A 24,308-nucleotide genomic window follows, 5' to 3' on the forward strand; every position below is an offset into this window, starting at 1 on the left:
CTGCAGACATCTTGGGCTGGGTCTGAAGTTGACTTAGATTCTTTAGGCTGAATGGGTGTGGGAGAGAGTATTGTGATCCCCCAAGTCAAACGGCATAAAAGCAGTCAGCATGTGGCCTTTCCTTTCCTTCCTTTAGTATTCCAGTGACTTCTGTGCTCAAGGCTGACTTGAACCTACAGCAGCATCCAGGTAGGCCTTGGAGTGCTGTCAGGTTAAGAGCAGGAGACCTCTTGCTGCCAACTGTTAAGCAGAAGGCAGCCTGGAATTCGGGCAGCTGTTTAAGAGCAAATATATTCAAAGCAAGACTAGTTAGGCTTTGCCATAAGCATCATGTGCTGAGTCCGCCGGTAAGAGCCACATTCCTTTCAATTCTGGAAGTATTGCTTATCACTCATGGATACTCAGAGAATGAACTACATCCACAGACCACTAAAGACTACATAATTTGGGCCAGTTTGTCATCTTGTAATAGCCATATAATTTCATTTCCTATTAAGTAGGTTTGCCTTTGATAATGTATAAACCAGATTTCACTAGTTGAAATCAGGATTTATCCATAAATTATATTTAAACATCCCCAAATACACAATGAGCCATGGGCAGAGGCCACTACCAGCCAATGCAGCAAGTTCTGTGGCTTCCTTCCTTCCAATGGACTCCTGAAGTCTCTTCTCTGTGGACAGAGAGCTTTTCCCCACTTCCCTCAGGTTTTTTGCTTGAGAAGGCTGATGATTAGAGCCATGACAGCCATTTTGAGATCACAAAATATCAGCTTTGAAAGACAAAGCTTTTGTCATCTGTACCTGTTTTTCATCATGTCACTGAATATCAGAGCCAGTGGTGGGTAGCCTGCCTCCTAGTCCCTGATACATGAGAAAGATTCCTACTCACTTGCACTGGGACTTGTTCTCCATTCTCAGCATGGAGGGTAAGACTATCTGTCGTGGTTAAGAGAAGTTTCTATTGAATGAAAGGGCTGGGGGTTGGGCAGCTCAAGAGAGAACTGTTCTGCTTTTGGGGATGGAGACCTTGTGAATAGCTTTTCTGTGCCCCAGTAACTCGCACTGTAGAATCCTGAACCTGTTTCTAAGCTGGCAACAACATGAGCTGAGTGGTATGAAGCAAGGGCTTTGTGGAACCTGCCCAGGGTGGGTGGCAGCCATGGCTTCCAGTGTACAGAGGCATCAGAAACCGAGGTCCCAGCCAGGCAGTGGTGGCGCACGCCTTTAATCCCAGCACTTGGGAGGCAGAGGCAGGCGGATTTCTAAGTTCGAGGCCAGTCTGGTCTACAGAGTGAGTTCCAGGACAGCCAGGATTACACAGAGAAACCCTGTCTAGGGGGAAAAAAAAAGCAAAGGAAAGAAAGAGAGAAAGAAAGGAAGAAAGAAACCGAGGTCCCCACACTTAAATCAGTACCCACTGTGGCAGAGTACCTTTGAAATGATCTGATTGTTGTTCTCAGCCATATAAGGTAACAAAGATTTAGAGAGGCACCTAAAAGTCTTCAAAAATATTATGCTGAAATGTCTGACACTGAAAGTGATCACCAACACTGATGTATTTCGCTGTATCAACAGTTATACATTCTGGATTTATTGTTTATTTCATCAAGAATTTCTGTCTAGGAACAACTGACCTCAACTTACTAACACCATCTAAATCTAAGGTTCAGTGGGGTTTTAATGAGAGCTTCCTGGTCCTCTGGCCCTCACAAAGGGCTTAACGGTAGCAGCAAGGTTCATTCCACATTGTAAGTATCAAATGGAAAGCATTTTGGGGATGAATCTTGGTTTTTATACAGTGCATGTTAACATTTCCTGGTGAGGCCACAATCCTTCAACCAATCAAGTAGGGCAGTGGCATTCAGCTTTGTGGTGTTGTTATCTTAGGACTCTTTCAGTCTTGAAAATTGAGGGCCCTTGTAAGCTTTGGTTTAGCTCTATGAAATTCTGTTGGCATTTGCTGTCCTTGCCCTACTGAAAGTGAAAAAATTCAGATAATATTGTGACTACAAAAACAGTTTTTCATGCTATTTTGCTGACCTCCTGAAAAAGGCTCAGGGAGCCCCAGGGAACCGTGGACTACACTAAATGAAGTACTTGTTGAATACCTGTTGTATACAAAGCACTGAAATAAATTCTGTAGAAAACGTGGACATTCAGCTAAGACAGAAGCAAAGGCAGAGCACTGGGAATGAGATTATCACATGGACACAAGATGAGAAGCAGAATGAGCTGACACCCAGACGAGAAGACAGCAGGCCAGAACCCAAGACCACATCAGCGGCTAAGTTGAGGCGCGTGCCTCTGTTTGCCTGTCTGTCTGCCTGCCTGTGTCTGTGTGGATTTAGGGATTGAACCCAGGTTTCATACTCTACCAATGAATTGTGCCTTTGGCCCAAGATCAATGATTTTAAAAATAAAATTTGTTTCAGGTAATCTAAGGTGTGGCACACATACACAGTGACTGTGACTTCTCAGCAGGAAGGAGCATGGTTATTTCCTCGTCTGAGTGCTCACAAAGGTCACAGAGATAAGCTAATATGAGATAATGCCTCTTCATTATGTTCGCCTGGAGTCAGGCGGGCTGATTTTGTTTATTGATGAAGGAAAGTGAAACTCTACACGCAGATTACGCCCACTTCCTGGGAAACAAGGGGCCTGAACGCTGTTGGGTGAGGAGCTCCTCTGACAAGGGCTGTACTTCCCACCACTTCCTGGAGAGCTGCCTGGCTCAGCAGTCACGCTGTGACTCATGGCTACTTGCCTGTGTCTCCTTTCTGTTCACGCCAGAGGCGACCTGGAGACCACCCACCGCTCCCAAAGAGTCAGAGCCAGAAACTCACATCCAAATGACTGCGGTCAGGTGAAGAAGGAACCTGGAGTTTTGGGGAAGCTCCAATGACTCAAGCAACAAACATGGCTGCAGCTTCTTAACGTACTTCTCTTGAAGAAAATTAAATAGAACCAGTCGCATAGGATTTATCTTTGTAACAGGATAGATGAACAATATTATATGAGTAGAAATTATAACAGATGTAAAAATTCTATTTGAAAATCTAAACACAGAGTTAGAATAATCTAAAAAGTACTAAAACTCATGCAGTAATACCTGGATAAATATTGTATCCTGAAAAAAGAACATGGTATACTGTATGCAGTTCAAGTCTCCTTTGTGCCCAGTTGAGGACCATCCACCCCTCCAAGTCCTGGAGATGACAGTGAGCTTGAATTTGGTCACCCTGCGTTCTTATTCCCCTCCTATTAAGCCCTGTCTGCACTCCTCTCGTGTCACTCCCTTCACTCAGGGCATATGACTTCTGGTCCTCCCTTGTCTCTGTGGCGATGGATACACGCTGCACTTCCTATCCTCTCACCTTCTGAAACCGGGCACATCAAAGGGCTTGTCTCTTTTGCTTTGGGATTCTGAGCATCTTGCCACGCTGTCCTTTTATCCCAGCTGTTCTGAGTAAATGCTGAGGTGGGGAAGAGAGGGAAGGAACAGAGCTCCATGGCTATTTCCTCACATCTGAGCCCCTACTATGAAGTCTCTCCACCTCACATGGTGTCACAGCAGCAGCTGAGAGCCACCCACTATCTCCACCTTTCTACCCAAACAGCTGGGAACTAAAACTGTACCAAGATTGTCAGGGAGTGGTCCTCCACTCCAGAAGCCATGTTTGACAATCAGCAAGGCTAATGTCTGACCTCTTGTCCAAATCTGGCCATCTATTATTACAGAGAAGTGGTCTTTTCCAAAGAAAGTCGGGATCCTTTTCTTCCTCCCCATCCTCACATGCACTGTGTATTTCCACATCATCAAACTCCTCGTTAAAATAACAGAAATGGCATGTGGGTGCTTTGATATTTTTTTTCATGCAGATATGCAAGCATATTAAGGTTAGTGAGAATTCTAGGAGGATACACACACACAAACAAGAAAGTGAAGGCTTAAAAAAAAAAAAAAAGAAAGAAAAAGGCTTCTACTTCATTATTGCTCTTCAAGAAAGGCAGAATGCTAAGCCAAACAAAAAAGGCTATGAGTTCAAACATAAGCTCCCCAATGACTGGTGCAGTGTGCTTTATGCTGCACAGCATTTCAAGAGCTTGGGCAGTACCTTGTTGTGTACCACCCAGCATTGCACCCTGCCTGCTGGAGAGAGGCCGAGAGTTCTGGAAACACTTAGACTCCATATCTCACCCACTTGCCACTCACTCACCTGCAGGCTTGTCTAATATTTCTTCAAGCCCAGCGTGGCAGGGGGAAATGAAGGGGTCAGAATAGTGGGACAGAGGCCAGACTTGCAAAGAACCAAGCAGAAGAAATTAGTTGTAAAGAATGGAACTTAGGGATAGCAGAACAAATAAAACTTAACCCATGACTAGGTGTGACAGAAAATACATATTGCTTAAAAAAAAAAAAAAGAATTGTGTTCTAATATTTATGCTGTGAATCTCTTGTCAGCTTCATTGGAATGAGAAAAATAAGCCTGTAAAGCATGTGGCTGGGGTGTCTGTGAAGTGATTTCCAGACAAGATTAACTAATGGGACAAAAACTGGGGTTGGGGGGGTGGGGGGGGACTGTAACCACAGGTGGCCTGCATGCTACCACATTCTCTTGTCCTGGTAGTCATCATGTGGTATTCTATGCTGCTTCTCAAGTTCTCTGCTGAGAGCCTGGAAACTAAGCTAACTTTCTCCCACAAAATTGTGTATGTCAGGCATTCTACCCAGAAAGGAGGAGCTAACATTTCTGCTAGCCCTTTGCTCCTTTTGATGAACACTGTTATTTACATGTCTGTGATGTTGAAAATAATTTTAAAAGATGGTCAAGGCGATCAGCCAGCATGCTTCTAGTTCAAGCACAAGGATCTGAGCCCTGATCCCTAGCACTCAAGTGAAACTCAGGTGTGGGAATACTAGCCTGTCATCTCATCACTGAGAGGCTGACACAGGAGTCCTGGGGTTTGCTGGCCAGCCAGTTTAGTCAATTAGTGAGCTGCAGGATCAGTGAGAGAGCCTGTCTCAAAATAAAAGGCAGAGAAATTGGGGAAGACCAACATCAACCTCTGCCTCCCACACACCTGTGAAGACACACTCATGAATATGTACATATGCATATGTCACCTACAAAAAAGTACAAACAAAACCAAAACCAAAACATATGTAAATGTAGAAGTGTGCAACTTCAAGTTTTGATCTCCAATTTATTCTCAGTTGTAATGAAGAAACAATCTTGTTGATCAGTGGGTGAGAAGAGGCCTGCAGGTAGTCGGTATGAGGTCAGAGGACAACAGGAGCCAGCTATCACAGTGTTTGCCAGGCAGCACACCAGAGACACTTTTACTCCTGCATTTGTTAGTGTTAGGCTTCAGTCCTGTGTAACCAATCCATAAACACGCATAAGCCTACATTAAATGACACTAACCTACTTGAAAATGTGGATAAAGTATGATTTTAAAAAAATATATAATTTGCCAATCTTGACTACAGAAGAAACTTAACAGTAAACAACCACAGAAGAAATGAAAATTAAGAAGAAACAAAGGCTCTGGACTTTTTTCTCCCCCTTGATTAGGCCAAATTTTTGCTTGTTTTAAAATCAAAGTTAGACAATTCTATCAAACATATGAAGCAGTTTCATCTGAAACTGTTCTACCTCGGAAATGAAATATTATTCAATATGGGAAATATTTGATTCACTCATTAAATTACACTAATTGGAGATTCTAATTTTTCTTTACATTTCAAAAAAATGCCTTAATAAAATTCTATACTCACCTCTATTTTAATAAATAGAGAATTAATAAAGAATTTTATTAATTTTAATAAAGAATTAATAAAATGATTCCTAATGGCATTCTGCTCTACTCCTAGATCAGTGCCGTATTTAGCCATCATCAGAGAAGCTGCCTTCTGCAGCAGATGGGCAGGTGCAGAGACCCACAGCCAGACATTATGTGTAGACCTTGGAGCACACTGCTCTAAATTGGATCTCTCCTTCAAATCCCTCCCCTCAGAGATCAGGGAACCTAGCAGAAGAGGAGGTGGAAAGAGTGTAAAAGCCAGAGGGGCCAGAGGGCACCAGGACTGGGAGCTCTGTATCAACTGAGCAAAGCCCACGTAAACTCCCAGAGGGTGAAACAGCAAGCACAGGGCACTAGGTGACATTACAACTTTCAGCTTAGCACCCTGTATGACCCCCGTGTGTGTGAACCAGTGGGCCTCTGGTTCTGGTGCCTGCTCTTGGGCCTTTTCCCCTTCTGTTGGGATGCCTTGTCCAATCTCAATATGGTAGTTTTGATTTACCTTTTTACATTTTATTTTGTCATAATTGGTTGTTATATCTTAGAAGCCTGTTCTTTTCTAATGAGAAGAAAGGAAGGGGGTCTAAGGAGAAAGGATGTTGGGAGGAACTTGGGGAGTGTGGGGGGGGGACTGTAATTGAGATATATTGTATGAGAAAAGAATCTATTTTCAATAATAGGGAAAGAATGAAACTAGCACTTATATCTTACTCTTTAATGAAGGTTGATATCTAGCAGAAATTTAGTGCATCCTCTAACAGACCCCTGAGGTGTCTGCACCAGAGCTGGCAACAAGGCAGGCACTTCTACAAGACACAGCTAGTTGTCTGCAGACCAAGCAATCTAACTCCAACCAATCAAGTACAACATGAACATTGAGAAAGAAATAAAGCCTTAGCAACATCAAAAGATGAGCTTGTCCTGGAATTTCCAGAAGAATATCTTGATTAATACTTTTAAATGAATTCTGTATTGTCAAGAAAAACCAGTACATAAAAATAAATTTGTTTTTTATCACAGCAATAATAATTTATAAAATGTTTTCAAAGAGATTTTACTATTCCAACATAAAAATCCCCAGAAATGTAAAAAATGTATTTTACACAAACACACACATCCCCACAAACACTGTGAAACTAAGACACTAAGATAGTTTGGGCACAAAATATTATGCAATATCAATCATTGTTCTTGAAGAAAAATACTCGGTTTAGTACTTCTTTTCTAAGTCAATTCTGTAATTCAATGCCACCCAAATCCAGATTCCAAGAAGGTATGCTTGACAGGAGACAAGAAATATTTGAAGAATATTTGACTACCTTATCCCACTAAGCTATAATCAGAGCACATTGTATTTGATATTAAAACATTGAATAGCTACCATACAATGAAAATGGGCATTTCTGCTCAATGGCAAATGACAAAATAACTGGATCTTCAATTCATGATTTGTGAACAAATGACCAACCAAAAGCATTTCCATGTCTTGTCTTCATTACACTGATTACAGATGAAGACTTAGACACAGACACACACACACACACACACACAGACACACACACGATAAATAGCCTAAAGAATGGAGAATTTACTTTATGACTTAGAATAACACATAAAACGTTATGAACCTGACCATATGTAAACACGTATAAACATGTAAAATGCCTATAAAGGAATCCCAGACAGCTGGAAATATACAACCAACTAGAGGAAACACTGGCAACGAAGGTCAGTGCTTAAACTAGAGGAAACACTGGCAACGAAGGTCAGTGCTTAAGTTACAGTAGATGTCAGTAAGAGTGGGCATGGTGCAATGGAGTACTACTCAGCTATTAAAAACAATGACTTCATGAAATCCTTAGGCAAATGGATGGAACTAGAAAATATCATCCTGAGTGAGGTAAGCCAATCACAAAAGAACACATATGGTATGCACTCATTAAAAAGTCGATATTAGCCCAAAATCTCACAAATACCCAAGATACAACTCACAGACCACATGAAGCCCAAGAAAAAGAGAGACCAAAGTGTGGGCGATTTGGTCCTTCTTAGAAGGAGTAACAAAATACTCACAGTATCAAATATGAGACAATGTGTTGGGCAGAAACTGGAGGAGGGACCATCCAGAGACTGCCCCACCTGGAGATCCTTCCCAGAGGCAATCACCATATGCAAACACTGTTGTGGATATCAGGAAGTGCATGCTGACAGGAGCCTGATATACCTGTCTCCTGAGAGGCACTGCCAGAGCCTAACATATACAGAGGTGGATGCTCACAGCTAACCATTAAACTGATCACAGGGTCCCCAGTGGAGGAGAGAGAAGACTGAAGGAGTTGAAGGGGCTTGTGGGCCCTATGGGGAGAGCGACAATACCAACCAACTAGAGCTCCCAGGGTCTAAACAGCTAGCCTGGGAACATACATGGAGGGACCCATGTCTCCAGCCGTATTTGTAGAGGAGGATGGATTTGTCAGGCACCAGTGGGAGAGGAGAGTCTTGGTCTCTTGAAGGCTGGATGCTCCAGTGAGAGGGAATTCAAGGGTGGGGAAGGTGGGAGTGAGTGGATGGGTGGGGGCAAACCCTCATAGAAATAGGGAGAGGGAAGATAGGTTAAGGGGTTTCTGGGGTGGGGGAAATGGGGAAAACATCTGAAATGTAGATAAATACAGTAAATAATAATACAAAAGAGAGAAACAACAAAAAAAAACCAGATAATGGAACTGGCTATTGCAGTCGAACATCTGAAACTTTTTGGCAGCAATTTAACATTACCCATATTACTGGGATTCCTTATAATTGTCGAGGCCAAGAGACTGTAGAAGGGGCCCATGGAACTTTAAAACAGTATCTTCATAAAATAAAAAAGGGGGAGATATATCCCCATATATCACAAATTTATTTAAATCATGTTTTTATTTTTTAATTTTTTAAAAAATTGGGATGCCAAGGAACTTTCTGCTGAGTGTCTATGGCACTCTACAACTAGGCATACTTATGCATAGTTGAAAGGGAAGGATCCCGATCAGGTAATAAATATGGGGAAGAGGCCATGTTTGTGTTTTCTCTGCAGGATGCTGAAGGAACATGGTGGCCGCCAGAGCGACAGGTGAGACATGCTGATGCCAGGACAAAGAATGATGCTGACCTGTGAGCTTGCTGAGTGCCCTGACAATGGTGATATGTTCCCGACCCACTGCTGCTTACCTATACCCATGATGGGACAAGCTGCCTTGCCTCAAGTTTTTAGACCTTAATGACTCTTGGTATTGTTCTTAAATGCAATCAGTTATTCAGACTCAATCATGGACTGGTCTAGAAATCAATCCAATATTGGAAATAACAGTCTTCATTTATAAGTCTGGTTCTGAACATTTTCAGAGACATATTTGGAAGCTAGCTGCAGTTCTCTATAATGTTGTATTAGCAAGAGATAAAGTTGGGGCAGGATCTGGATTTCAAACAGGTGTTAGCACATGTGTTAAGTTTCTTTTAATTGTCAAGTTAAAATTACTTTTGTTTCTTCTACAGTATTTAATGTAAATTGCACTGATTGTACACCTTCTAATTGTGTTTGTGTTTTGAAATCCTGCATGTCAGTTACAGAAGTCTATCAACTAGCTTTTGTTTTAGTGCCCTGAGTATCACAGAACCTTGGTATTCTAAAAATAGCTTGCAAGTACTAGAAGAAATAAGTCAGGCTTTAAGCAGAAGCAAGAGGGTACTGGGCTTGATTATTGCTGGTATAACAGCTTTAATTACATTAATTGCTAGCACCACTGCTTCTGCAATTGCTTTGACACAAGAAGTTAAGACAGCTACTTTTGTTAATCATTTAGCAAAAAATGTTACTAATGTGTTGAATATACAAGAGGATTTAGATAGGAATTTAGAATAATGGATTGATGCTATTCAAATTACTGGAAAGAGGTTCAGAATTCAAGGGTAAGGAGCCATCTTGAGTGTCATGCAAAATACCATTGGATTAATATTAGTTCTAAAATTTACAGTGGTAGTCGCTATAATTAGGAAAAAGTTTAAAGACACTTGCAGTGTATTTGGCATAATTCTAACACCTCTCTGGATGTTTTAACTTTACATAGTGAGCTTATGAATTTCAAGAATGCTGCTCTGCTGAGCATTAATGTGGTAGATACTGTTGATAAAATAACCCATGGCCTGAGGTATTTCTATTTTGGTCAAGCTTCAACAATGGCTTATATAGCTTGATCTTGCTAGCCCTTTTTGTCCTGGGAATATTTTTATTCCTGCCCATCATGTTAAAGCTTGTCTTTAACAACATCAACATGTTGTCAGCCAAAGTATATGGCTTGAACCTGAAACTGGACCCCCAGAGTTATTAAATTAACAGGCTGGCAAGCCAAGGATGGGTAAGAAGCGGAGATGGGGGGGGAGAAGCGGAGAGTTTGTTGGCTGCTTGGCAAGAATCTGACATGGGCCAAGGACAAGGAAATGGGCTGCTTGGCAGAAATATGACATTGGCCATGGACAAGGAAGTCCATTGCTTTGACTATTTGTGTTTATTGTCTTGCTAGTTCCTTGACTATTTGCATCTATTGTAATGCTAGTCCCTCAACCTAGAACTGACCTGAATACTTGCATGTAATTCAAATGGTATAAAAGCAAAAAGGAGGACGGAGGGTGGGTGGGATAGGAGTTTCTAGGGAGGGGAAATGGGGAAAGGGGATGACATCTGAAATGTAAATCAATAAAATATCCAAAAAAAAAAAGAGTGGGCGTGGTGGCACATACCTCCAATCCCAACACTTGGGAAGCAGAGGCAAGCAGATTTCTGTGAGTTCTAGGCCAGCCTGGTTTATAAAGTGATTTCCAGGCTAGTCAGAGCTACGTAGTGAGATCCTGTCTTAAAAATCAAAACAAAACTCTTCAACAAATCTGTAATAAAAAGACAAATGCGTCAATAGAAAACACAAATGTGAGTTGTAACATAAATGAGGAGATGTGCATCCTTACCCAATGTGAGGAGATAAAACAGCTTTCATTCTATTAATACAGGTGGTAAAGATATGATAACAAATACCCCTCACGCTATGAGATACTGTTTGCTGAGTGGCACTACGAAAAAAAAAAAAATCCCTAAAGTGAAAGTATCTCTTTAATTAAAAATGCTTATCCTCTGGCCCACCAATTCAAATGCCTAGCATATGCTAACAGAAATCCTGAATGCACAGACATAAGCAAACCATGCTTACTTTATCAGTGGTTTGTAACTATGTGTGTGTTGGGGGGGCAGGAGGTGGCAGAGGAATATTCTCCAATTCTAGGTGTATGAGAGGCAAAGAAGATTTTACGATATATGATGTACAAGTAAAGACATTTAAAGTTACAGACTTTATGTGAAAAAAAATTGAAATGGTACACTTTATTTTCTGTGGCTATGTACAAGAATTGAAAACTGCTGTCAAAATCAAATCTGGTATTTTTATAAAATGTAGTCATATATGACATATGTACTTTAAAATTCAAAAGTAAAGTATGCAGAGACTGTTAACATTTTAAGAAAAATATGACAACAGGATCAACTTTGCACTTTCACTTGAAAAGAAAACTCAATTTATGATTACAGAAAAATAAGAAAAAATAGTTGACAGCTCCTATCATTTTGCTCTAATTTTACAGTATTTATAAATAGGTGATTATATCCACTCAGGTTTAAGCTGTCTATGAAAGTCAGAACTTAAGTCATTACTAACATCTGAGTCACTGTTGTTAAATTAATATACAGTCAAATACAAAGTCAATAGAAAGGTAGGTTTTGTTGTTTCTGTCATAACTGACAAATTCTATCTCACACTAGTAAATTAAAAATCACTTCCATAATAAATTTCTCATTGGTTCTTCTTAGTAAGTTTGCTTCTACATTTGAGTATATATATATGTGTGTGTGAATATATGTATGTATAGGTTAGAGACAACTTGAAAGAATTAGTTCTCATTTTCTACCACATGGGTCCTGGGAATTGAACTCTGGCCTCTAGGCTTGGTGGCAAGCTCCTTTAACCACTGAGCTACCTCACGAACCCTTTTTGTATGGACTGTTCTTTTCTGGAAAGAGTCTGTAAAATTCTCTGAGCAAGAACACCTAGATATATTCAGGAAGTAGTTTTTAGAGTATAGGGCCCTAACAATTGCTTTTTTTTCATTATTTTTATTAGACCCAGTCTCAGGCTAGCCTCCAGCTATAATTTCCAGCTATAATTTTCAGTGTCTTTTTTGTCTTCTAGCCTTTACCACTGGAGTACTGAAATTGCAAGTGTTATACCACCAAGCCTGGTTTATATGGGATTTGTGCTCTCTCCAGCTCAAAATGTTTATTTTTAATTGCGGTGTTGCTAAGGCACTGGGCCATTAAGAAAGATGATGACAAGTGTAGCCAGCAGTTTCTTCCCAAATAAACCATCATCAAAAAAGGACAGCCCTAGCTGGAGCCTGGAATCTCCCTGTGCAGACACCTGCTGCACTTCTTCCTAGAGCTCCAGCCTGGAGCAAGTAACTCTCACATCTCCATCTAATGAAACCTTGACTAGAAAGGAGGCAACTGAGAAAGCGCTAGGCTCTGTGTTATAAAGCCAGGCATGCCACAGATCCCAGCCAACCTTTCTTTGACTCCTCTTTAACACAGGGGGGCTGTACCAAAGGCACCCAACACAAAACACAGCTTCAAGAATCAACAATCTGTTTCATCAAAAGCCACCCAGAAAAAAAAAATCTCACTTTTCTAATACCATAAAAGCATATGATAGATCTGTTTTATCTAACATTGTCAACTTAATTCAGTAAAACACACTAAATAGGCAGTCATTTTTATATAACAGGAAAAAATACAAAATGGCAATAATTTAAAAAGTCCTATGTATATGACTCGTGTGACGAACTCAGGTGGTTTTAAGTTCTCTCAGTGTGCAGAGCAGAAAGAAGGTACAATTTTTCTACAAAGGCTTTTGCACTTAAAATACACTAGCTGGTCACTCCCATGCTGAGATGGGAGTGAAATTAAATAGCACACTTCACACTTAGCTTTGATTTCTGTAATCACTTAAAGTTTATTTTTTTTTACAACAAAGCACTTTTGATATAATTTAAGACACACATGCTTTGATTGAAGAGTGACTGTAAGTGAGTCCAATCTTTTTCTACCTGTGACGACAACTTCACCAGCTCCTCTAAAAGCACTGGCTCCGATGGAAGCATTTTGAGGTGTAACTGAGAAGGAGAGATGATGGTTAAGCTGGACATTTTATTTAAGAATACTAAACTTTTTTATTTCCTACCAAGGAACTTAAGAAGAGAGTATCTAAATATTTCTTTCTTCAGTGGTGGTTTATTGTTCTCTGATTTCCCAGTGTTCCAAACCATTTCCTATCAAGTTTTCTTTAAACTATGAGCTGAAACAGAACCGATGTAACCTTCATTCCTCCACACCACAGACCAGACAGCACTGCTCCCATGCCTGCCTCCAGGTTCCCTTCTTCTCTAACCCACTGATGATGAATGGCAGTCATTTATTTTCTAAAGATTTACATAAATTTGTAGGGACTAACATTTGGTAAACACATGAAAACCTATACAAACAATTTAGCATTGCTTAAAAAAAAAAAAAAAAGGAAAAGGAAAGAAAAAAGAAAAAACAGCGTTTTAGGACTGCTTAAATACCCAGCTTTTAAGTAAGTTTAAAGACTACTTTAGACACCCAGGCTAGATGGAGAGCAGGCACTACTGAGACGGGCACTGTCTACTCCTTCATCACATCACACCATGGAGTGGACTTCAGACAACATCTCTATTTTGTTACTCAAAAGAGCAAGTTGTGCCAAGTTACTTGAAACTGGTGGAGGTGAATATTTTGATTTCAGCAGCAGACAAAAATGAACAAACAAAAGAACCCAACTTTCCCTTATGATTACAGAAAACTTAAAGAGAAAATGTAAATTTAAGAAGTTAAGCTTCAGCACAGTAACAAAGAGATGGCAGATAGGGATATGCCCCTGTGTAATAACAAAAACAAAGACTACACAGCCTACAAGGCCCAGCCACGTCAGGGTGACAGACGCCAGGCCTGGCAGCTACTGTTCCGTTACGGTAAGCTATATTTCCAGTATTCATCAGCCCATTCAATACTGTGGATACAGAACATGTCCATCTTTGCAGACTACTGTTTGATAACACTGCCACATAGAAAGGAAAGTATCATATCTCACTCACCTTCAAAAACAATGCCAGGTATGCCTGGGCTAACTCGAAATCACGCTTTCTGTCCAACATCATCCCAATCATGTTCAAAAAGCTCCGCATGACTTCTACTGACCCACCATCATCAGGAGACAGGCTTCGCAGCTCTGTTTCAATCCCGGATGGGCCTAATTCTTTCAGAAGGTTAAGAGCAGCTTCATCTGCATTATTATAAATGACTTTAGTTACTTCTTACACATTACTTAAGAAGCTATGATCTTCCTTTATAGCCAAGCAATGTTTATGTAAATGGCATTAGATTTGCTTTACATGCATCACTTTTTCACATTACAACACAGTGAATGCCAAGATAAATTAAGCAGTAAAAACTTCAATACCAGTAAAAGTACTGAAAGTTCTTAAAGTTTTGCATTGTCAGGAATTTAAACTTCAACTAGAACAAAGAGACTGTACTATTAGGTCATCAAGGAACATACGGCATAGTATATCGAATAAGATTATCACCAGAAATAAACAGGATGAGGTGGGGAATTAGCCTTTATTCTCCATTTTTATTGTTATAAAAAATAAAACTGTTGTGGTTAAGACACATCAACAATACAGACACATACGGGGAGCCTCCAGCCCCTCTTCTACCAATCCCAACTCTCCCTGAGAGCTCTGCACTACTGTTCACTCTGCAGCCCATGGAGACACACTAAACACACCACACAGCTAATCAGTCCCTTGGCTATGATTTTACCTTTCGAGGCACTGACAAGATTCTCATCACTCTCGTTTTCTGTCCTTTAGTATATTTTAAACTATGTGTTTACTCTACATTCCTTAATAAACCGGAAGTAAGCAGCACTGTTGTCTGACTTTGCCCATGTGGACCAAGTGACACTGATAAGCACATTTCAATCATAAAACAAGAGCAGTCAAACCTCTCAACAGAGTAACAGTTTTTAAAAAATGCATATATTTAGTATTTGCTATACAGTAACCTGAAAAGTCCAAATGAAACTAAATTAAAAACTAATTTTTCTTTTCTTTTAAAATTGCATTTCTACAAGATGATTTGGAAATATAAAAATTACTTAAATGTCTTTGCTGTATTAAGAACCTTATAATTAGCCAGATTTTCAAATGAAAACAAGAAGCTTGAGGCTCCCGGTGGACAAAGCTCTCGCAATGAAGCAACTGACAAACCACATGGGACATGTTGTCGTAAGTCCTCCATCTCCAAACACAATCTGAGTTTCCATCCAGAAGACTGGAAAGTGTCTCAAGAAGTTTACCATTAACATACCTGAATGCAGTGCTACTCAGTCAACATTATATTCGGAATTCGTGTACCTTTAGTTTTTACTATATTATTTTTCTGTACTATTGACTCTGCAATTTTTCTCTCAATAAACTAAACCAAAAATGAAGATACTTGTTCAAATATTTTATAATTTAACTTACACTGATTATTTAGCAATCCTTCTTCAAGTTTCAGGTAGAAATTTGATTTCTGAGCCAAAATCCCAAGGTTTACCACCTTAGACTTAAATAAAAACAAATAAATATTACTTAATGAATATAAGTGTCACCCAAAATATAGCATATAACTTAATAATTTACTCAGTAACACTGGGAGAGACAAAAAAAAATGCCAGAAAACAGACTCCCATAAACTTAAAAACCAATCTGGTTCTTACCTGCTGGGGGTCACTGCTGGGTTCGGGTACAGCAAACCTGGGGACAAGCCCAGGAACTGTTGGGATGAAAAATGGAGCTGACTGGGGAACTTTGGGCGGTTCTTTTGGTTTATTCTTTTTCTGATTGAGAGAGAACAAGGGGAAATGAGTGGTGAGTACTCACTATCAACACTTTCCAGATTTTATTACAAATGAAACTGAAAACAACACCAAAATGGACTGGAGGAACAAATCCTTCCCCTACTAGAATGCCGAGATAAAATGCATGTGAGAAATGCTTTCGTTGTCCTTCACCCAGGCTTCCCAACGTGACAGGCAGAGGAACAGCCCTAAAACAGGCTCATCTTTACAAAATGAGCCATTACACTCAGTGTCTCATAAACAAAACAAGATAAACAACTTAAAGTGGCTTGTCTCCAGAAGAAGTGCAGACTTCCCCATTACAAATAATTTAATATTTTGGAGAAGTATGACCCTACTTCTTTTTAATTTTTTTTTGGAATTTTAACCTTTCTTTAGTAATTTAAAAAGGAAATATAATTACCAATTTATAAAATATTTCATGTCAGTAAAATTCACTGGAATTTCTGTTAATTTTTTTTATACAAAATTTTATTTTTATTTTTCAAATTGTGTGTCTGTAGCTTTGTCCACTTGAGTATAGTAACCACAGAGGCCACAAGAGGCTGTGAGATCCTCTGGAGCTACTTGGTGGTTTGAGTCACCCAACATGGGTGTTGAGGACCTAACTCAGGTCCCCTGCAAAGCAGTACCAGTTCTCAACCATGGAGCCATCTCTCCAGCTGGAACACTATTCTCAAAATTGTACTGTCCCCGGGAAAAACGGGCTCACTCTGTTTTCAACACTACAGCCTCATAATACATTATCTCAGCCCTACCTGGTGAACTCACTTGTTGACCCTAATACAGCAAGCTCTGAAAGTCTACTTAGCAACAGAAAGAAAATGCAACAATAAAAGATTAATTGTGGCATTATAAAAAAAAAAACCTAGTAAAATTTTCTTAAACATAGCATAAAGACACAAATAGTTAAGATAGTAACTTTTCTTCCTTTTGCTTTGAAAGTAAGAAATATAACTTATTAGACTGGACACTGAAACAGCCCAGTCTGAAAGCTCTATAGTTACAGTGTTTCTGCTACATCCAAACACCTGCAGTGCTCTTACAGTGGACACAGGACTGGACCTCTGTGATAGTACCACATGAAACATCACTCAATCAAACAGTAGTGTCTTGACTATCATTTTCTGAATACTGTCAAAGCAGGACATGCTTGTGGAGCACAGGCTAGGATGCAGTGTCAAGAACACTAGGATGTTACCTTGATAACATCAAGATTCAGAAGGTTTTTCCAGCGTGACTCAGGGAGAAGTGAGAGAGTCACCAGTCGCTCACTCAGTTGTTCTGGCGACTCGTACTCTATCATTTCATCACTTGGCTCAGTCTGTTCTTCCAACACTTCCATACCTTCAAACAGATGTTCGGGTACGACAGGTGAAGGCAACAGCTCTGTCATGTAAAGAAGCGACCCCATCCCACATTCATCTGCCTCCCAACATTCAATCAGCACAGCTTTGTAACTCTTCTTATCCCTTTCCTTTGCTTTCCCCTTTCTTTTATTTCCTTATAATTACCATCAGTAGACTTCAAATACTTTCACACAGACTATTATTTTATGTGTTAAAGATATGCTATTACTTATCGTGTGTTCTATAAATTGAAGCAACTAAACATATTTTAAATCAGTTAAAAAAACTTTGACTTCATTTAACTTTGATTTTTTTTGCAGCAATAATCTAATAGGTTTATAATACATCATAAAACTTTTTTTGTTATTTTGTGATTACCTTGGGTTTGACAAGTACCAGGAAGCATCACTACTGAAGGGACATAATCTGGAGGAAGTGGCCGCAGGGAGACAACTGAATAGAGGGAAATATTCGACCTGAGCAAGCAAAAAACAAGTATTTTATAATAATACATTACCGCAGAAACATCTCTAGAGAAACTTTAATAGCTGGTAATGATCCCTATCTTGAATTTGCCCAGAGGCTACAATCATTAACTAGTTAAGACTTCAAAGAGAGATTTTGGAAAATGCTAAAAAAAGGCTATGTAAAAACATGGATGGGGGCTGGCACAGCAGTCAAGAGTACGGACTGTTCTTCAAGAGGACTGGGATCAATCCCTAGCATCGATATCGTTGTCTCACAACTGTCTCCAGCAGATCCAACGCTTTCTGGCCCCTGCAGGCACTGCATACATGCAGGCCAAACACAAAGGCATAAAATAATGAAGTTTCCAATTGTTTGAGACAGGGTGTCACCATGCATCCTTGGCTAACTTAGAACCCATTATGTATAGAGCAAGCTGGTCTTGAACTTATAGAAATCCGCCTGCCTCCATGGCTTGTACAACCACACAAGGCCTGAGTTTGTTTTTAACATAGTACAAAAACTTGAAGAGAAACTAGTATTAGATAATACTTTTATAAAATAAAATAATTTTCATAAATGTTTGACAAATACCAATCTTTAATAAAAAAACAAAACAAAACAAAGGCTGAGAAAGCAAGTTAAAGTAGGCATCCTAATTCTATTCTGGGGGCAATAAGCAGTCATCAATTGGCCTTTTCTGAAATGGGTAAGTAACCACACTTCTGCTACACGTCTGCAAAGCAGCCATAGGAGAGTATTCAGGATATAAATACCTGTTCCAACGTAGGGACTGATTTTCCCTACATTCCTAATATGAATTTCCACGGAAAAGAACAGTTGGGAACTTAGCTTCCAAGTCATATCAACAGCAGCTCCCTACAGAGAAGCACCCCACTCCTCTACAAAGGCCTAATAACTCCTGGTAATCCATTAAGTGCTAAAAGCTTCACTGTTTCTAGATGACAACACAGTTTGCTTTTTAAGATGGCCACAATTATAAATCAAATTTACTTTTTTCCCTTAAAATAAATTAGAAGATACTTTAGAATTAGAAAAGATGGGCTGGAGAGATGGCTCAGAGGTTCAGAGCACTGACTGCTGTGCAAGAGGTCCTGAGTTCAACTCCCAGCAACCACATGGTGGCTCACAACCATCTGTAATGGGATTTTACATGATGGCCTCTTCTAGTGTGTGTCTGAAGACAGCAATATTGTACTCATATAAATAAAAAATAAATAAATCTTTTTAAAAAAAGAATTAGAAAAGGCTAGTGAGGAAGAACACCCATGTAGTCCCAACACTCATCAAACTAAGACAGGATGATTACAGGCTTAAGGCCAGCATTCAACAAATACAAAGATTTCAAGGCAGCTAAAAGAACTGGATGTGTAAACTCAGGAAAGAGATAAAATTTTTCTAGGTGCAGGTTGTTCGTCTTACAGGTTCAACCTGGCAGAGGTTGAAGAGCCACATGTTTTTAAATGTTTATAAAAGTCATGCAACTAGGATGCATCTTACAAAGCATTTCCCTGAGGTATGCCTTACTTATAAAGCACACTGAAGTTCAGAAGTGATTAGCAACAATCATACAGTTCTAGCTATATAATATATACCTAGATATATAAATATGTTAAATAGCAGACAAAAATTACATAATTTAGAACATGCACTTGAAGAAAGCTACCTAAATTATCACGTATCAGTCTTAGATTCATGGTAGATGAATTAGGCTGTGTGATAGTTCTACTGTATAAAAACAAACTAAATGGTAATTTTAACCATCACCAATCTTGGCCATTGTCATCGTTCTCTTCCTGTTCCAAATGAAAGAGATGTATGGAAGAACTCACCACAGATAAATTCCAAGGTGATCCACATGGGAAGTTGCTAGAAAGTCTCCCGTTGGGGACATAGTAACATTTAGAGGAGCGGAGTCCAACAAAAAGCAGTCGATAAGGCTACAAAAAGAGGTATAAGGACTTAAGCTTTATTCATCATGAAGGCACACTTTAAAGGGGTGGGGGAGTATACACATATCTTTTACTAAAAGAATAAGCAATAAAAGGTTTTTTTTTTTTTTTTTTTACAAATTACAACCAGTTACCACTCACCACTGCTTTGTCAACACAGCACCTGTGTGAAAACAATTACCTTAATGGGAAAGCCTAAAACATTAGACAGACGAATTAGCTGGATTCAACAGTAGGAGAGGAAACAGTGTTTTTCTCACCCCAGTTTGGTATACTTATTGAGAACAATTTTAAAGCCAACACACACTTAGAGGAAGAAGGGACAGTTGCACAAAGTACACCAACGAAACCTATGCATATCTTGACAGTGAGCCACTGAATGTTTCTGAGCAGATAATGGTAGAATCTTCTATTTAATGAAGACTTTACCAACAGAATGCAGACTGCATTTGAACAGGGAGAAGAATGGGATTACGGTAGTAATCACTCAGCAGTAAGGAATCCCAATAGGGTGGTTAGCAGCTGCAGGAAGTGAAGGCAGGCTAGGGAGCAAAAGAACGATGGCATCACAGACGCCTCAGGCTGACAGGAGGAGGAATACCTTCAGAAAAAGTAGACTTGTTTGTTTTTGTTGCATTTTAATTTCACTTTATGCATGTGAATGTTTTACAAGCATGCATGTATGTACATCACATGTGTGCCTGCTGGATTCTTGGAACTGAGGTTATGGATGGTTGTGAGCTACTACTATATGTGCTGGGAATCCAACCCTGGTCTTCTGCAAGAGCAACAAGTGCTTTGAACAGCTGAGCCACCTCTCCGGCCCCTGAGTAGACTAGTTAGTTTTAAACTCAGCTGTTAAAGTCACTATGTCAAAGACAGTACATTTTTTATGGGAACATATAACAAATATCTAAGTTCAGGCTCTATCTCATAGGAGTGACTTAATAAAGAGATAATAGTTTTTAACTCGTCTCTGCTCCTGTATTTTATGCTTACAGGTGTCTTGATCCAAGCACTTGAAATGACTAATGTAATTTTTATAAACCGTGACACACAATCATCTTTATCATATAGATCAGAAAGACAAGTTTCAATAAGACTTTAAAACTTGTTTAAGATAGAAATCAACTGAACCAGCGTACCCAAGAAGACTATCCGTTTAACCATAACTGGAATTAAGGAGATAGCAGGCAGTGTGTGGGACACACTATAAGCAGTGTAAACTATCTCTGAGAGCTCTTCAGGTAAAACATTAAGTGACATGTTTACTGAGAGACTCGTTAACAACTTAAATAAACCTTAAGTGAAAAACCCAAAAATGAGATAAAAATGATTACAATGAGGAGTTCTGGAAACTAATAAACACCAAAGAGTGTTCAGGATAACCGCTGCTGGCCAGTTCTCAAATGTAGGAAAAGAGGAACAATAAGCAGTATGGTTTCTGCTTGTCTGTCTGCATGGGAAGCTCACAGGAAACACTGTGTTAGGGGACTGAGGAAAAGGAAGCAAAGTGCTCAACCACTCAAAAGCCGTGATGATTAAACTGTCAAATTGTTTAATTTCCTTCATCTAAACAACCCAGAGCAGACAGTATATTCCCAGTATATAAAACACAAATTTCCTCATTTTACTTCTCCTTTGTCTTGATGCAAAGCAGAGGTTTAAGAACGTAGGGTGAAACTTCCTACCATGTTCTAATCCATCTGTTCAGAGAATTAACTGCTTTGAGCAAACTTGTTCTACTCAAGAATTTAATCTTGTCAATTTCATTGTGCAACTTCATCTCTACAGCTGTGCTGTGTGGGTAGGCTGGACTTCCACTGTGTGAAAGCACCAAATAGAGGAAGGCAGTTTCCACATATACAGCATATTTTCCAATGTCACCTAAACTCATATGGCTTCAATGTGCAAGCTTAATCCAGAGTGAAGCCAGGATAATCCTATAAGATTAGGAGTCCCTGGTATACTCTTCATTGCCGAAGTCATGGGATCACTTTCCACAGGATCTTCACTAAGGAGAGTCAATGAAAGGTTCTAACTTATGAGAAATGTTGTGTTGTCTATTCCAATTTTTCTCATGTTAAAGTTCCATAGACTGTAAAGCTGAGGAAGTAAGGAGATAAAACAAAACGCAAACTTCTGCTCTAAAACCATTTAATTTTGTGTATTTCTCACCCCCTATGAAGTTCAGCCTGAATTTCCAGTTAATTGGAAACCAGAATAAAACAAGGTAGTCTGCATTAGCCGGCTGACACAACTTCAGGAATTATGAATCCTACTTACACTTGCAATTGGTAAGCCTTCAATGTTCTTTATAGAGGAACAATTCCAGACGGGTACAGCCGTATGGAACTACATTCACAGGTTTACTCACACATCACCTCACTATTAAGCTTACATAATAAACCTACTCGTTTTAATTTTTAATTGAGGATACTTTATGTGTACAGATGTTTTGTCTGCTGAGGCCCCTGAAATTGGAGTTATGGACAAGAACAAATCAGCATGTGGGTGCTGGAAATTGAAGCAAGATCCTCTACAAGAACAGAGGGTGCTTTTAACTGCTGACCCATCTCTCCAGCCTGAGGATACTCATTCTTCAAATACTGAGCACACTAAATATATGATTAAAATGCTTAATGAAGGAACACAAGGAACCTCCAAAAGGTTGCTGTCCTGGTACAATTGTAAAAGGGGGAATCTAACTAATATAACAGTTCCCTAAAGTTCTACAATAAAATACTAATACTTCCCTATTACCTGTCTTCTAGAGTAAGACACTGGCTCTGCCCTGACGCAGCACAGCACAAACTGAACAGGGCTGACATGGAAGGTTCTTCCTCCTGTGCTTATGCTCAATGTTTACAGTACAATCCACCTTGAGCAACTTACTGAAATCTCTTTAGGGTTTGTTTTCCTAGCTTGTACAATAGAACCACTAACAGTAGCACGTTTATTAGGATACCAAGGAAGTACACAGTGAAACGTGTCCAGTAACAGTGCAGGCTGGAGGACAGTAGACAGCATCAGCTGTCTGATACTGCTGTTCACGTTACTTGTTCCACTCCAAATTTAAATCAAAGAATTTGATTCCACTTTCTTGTAACAACTTGATGTCTTAGTATGGCTTGCTTTCACATTAACCTCAGTGTTTATTTAAAAAATACATAAAAAAAGTTGAAAACCTACCACATTTAAATCTACTCAACTAGTTACTGAAATAAAAAGTTCAGCAAAAATGCTACTGCTGAATCAAAATTTCAAAGCTTTAAATGCTACTTTCAGATCCTGGTTTTCCATTCCAAAGATAAATTTGCTACCAAAAACATCACTATTCTTATTTTAATTCCAACTCTATACTACTAGTGTTTAGAAAACTGCAACAACAAATGCCCAGGAGGTAATAAACTGCCAGTATTTCTTTCTAAGTATCTTCAAACATCTGATTTTCAATTTTGAAGCTGAAGGCTAAACTGACTGCATTTTACTTCACTCATGTAAATGGAAGGTGACACACCTGTGACAAAAGTCCCTAGTGATTAGGGCTGGGCTCACTCCAGGGCTCCTCAGCTGTGCTTACTCTACATCAGTTGCACATGCTGGAAGGTGGGTGTGCTTTCTATCTATCTACAGCAAAGTTACTGGGAAATGAGAAATACGGGTTTTTCCTTTTTAAAGGTCAGATTGCTTGCACATGTGTAGTGAACCAATTCCTGAGAATGTGCTGGATTAACAGTGACTTTTACTTTTGAAACACATTTATGACACTGTCCTATTATTGAGAGAAGAGAGAACAACAGTATTGAGGAAAGCCATGGCTTTTGACCTTGTAATTAAATTCAACTATGTGAGCTATGAACTATAGCAAAAATCCTCAAAATAAAATGTGTCTGGGCTCTACTAAAGTGTCAAGACCACATTATGGGTTTTCTTAAGATTTACAGAAACCACCTCTGAGTCTCTATTTTGCAGGAATGAGTTAAGAGAGATTTGCATTTTCCTGGCTAATTTTTGTCATGTTAGTGCCTGGTACTTAAGAAATCAACAACACTCCACAAACAAAACAGTGCCAACTTCATAGCTATAAATAACAGGCACAAGTCACATGTTCAGACAATGACTAAGAAATCAACTGTGGGACTTAAAAGTGAACTCACCACCCAGAAGGAAGGTCCCAAGTCCTAACAGAGCAATCCATTGCAGCACTTATCAACCAACGGCCATCAGGACTGAAAGTCTTTAAAACAAAACAAAATACATAAAACATGTAATATCTATCTATCTATCTATCTATCTATCTATCTATCTATATGGATACATGTATATACATGAACACATAAAGCATACAAAACTTGAAAAGAATCTAAGCTTCATGAAATGATGAATTTGACTATGCAAAATATAAATAAATATTATATAAATAAAAATATGTTTTCTGTATCATTTCTCTGGGACTTATATAAGCATTAGATTTTTAAGTGAATTACGAGTTCATGAAATTAAGAACATTATGCCAACTTTTGCAGCACTATGTATTTACCTAAAGAAGAGGCTGTGACTACACATCATTACTAAAAGAAAATTTTAAAAAATATTCATATATACTGAGAATATGTAGTTAAAGATACTCTGCAGTCTAATTGTAGCTGCAAT

The 24,308-nt window shown here is 39.2% G+C and overlaps 1 protein-coding gene across 1 annotated transcript in view; it reads right to left on the bottom strand.

The window, feature by feature from the left end:
- Window positions 1-12,867: 12,867 nt before the first annotated feature.
- Window positions 12,868-24,308, bottom strand: part of Wdr36 (WD repeat domain 36) — a 28,747-nt gene continuing 17,306 nt past the window's right edge. Inside the window, exons 16-23 of the mRNA XM_028762714.1 lie at window positions 23,813-23,892; window positions 19,533-19,640; window positions 17,593-17,690; window positions 17,067-17,212; window positions 15,725-15,844; window positions 15,489-15,570; window positions 14,052-14,239; window positions 12,868-13,052 (exon numbers count right to left, since the gene is read on the bottom strand). Of these exons, the coding sequence (XP_028618547.1) occupies window positions 12,903-13,052; window positions 14,052-14,239; window positions 15,489-15,570; window positions 15,725-15,844; window positions 17,067-17,212; window positions 17,593-17,690; window positions 19,533-19,640; window positions 23,813-23,892 (972 nt within the window). The 3' untranslated portion in view covers window positions 12,868-12,902. The remainder of the gene's footprint in view (window positions 13,053-14,051; window positions 14,240-15,488; window positions 15,571-15,724; window positions 15,845-17,066; window positions 17,213-17,592; window positions 17,691-19,532; window positions 19,641-23,812; window positions 23,893-24,308) is intronic.

Source organism: Grammomys surdaster, unplaced genomic scaffold (genome assembly GCF_004785775.1).
Source record: "Grammomys surdaster isolate TR1022 unplaced genomic scaffold, NIH_TR_1.0 135, whole genome shotgun sequence".
Classification (NCBI taxonomy): domain Eukaryota; kingdom Metazoa; phylum Chordata; class Mammalia; order Rodentia; family Muridae; genus Grammomys; species Grammomys surdaster.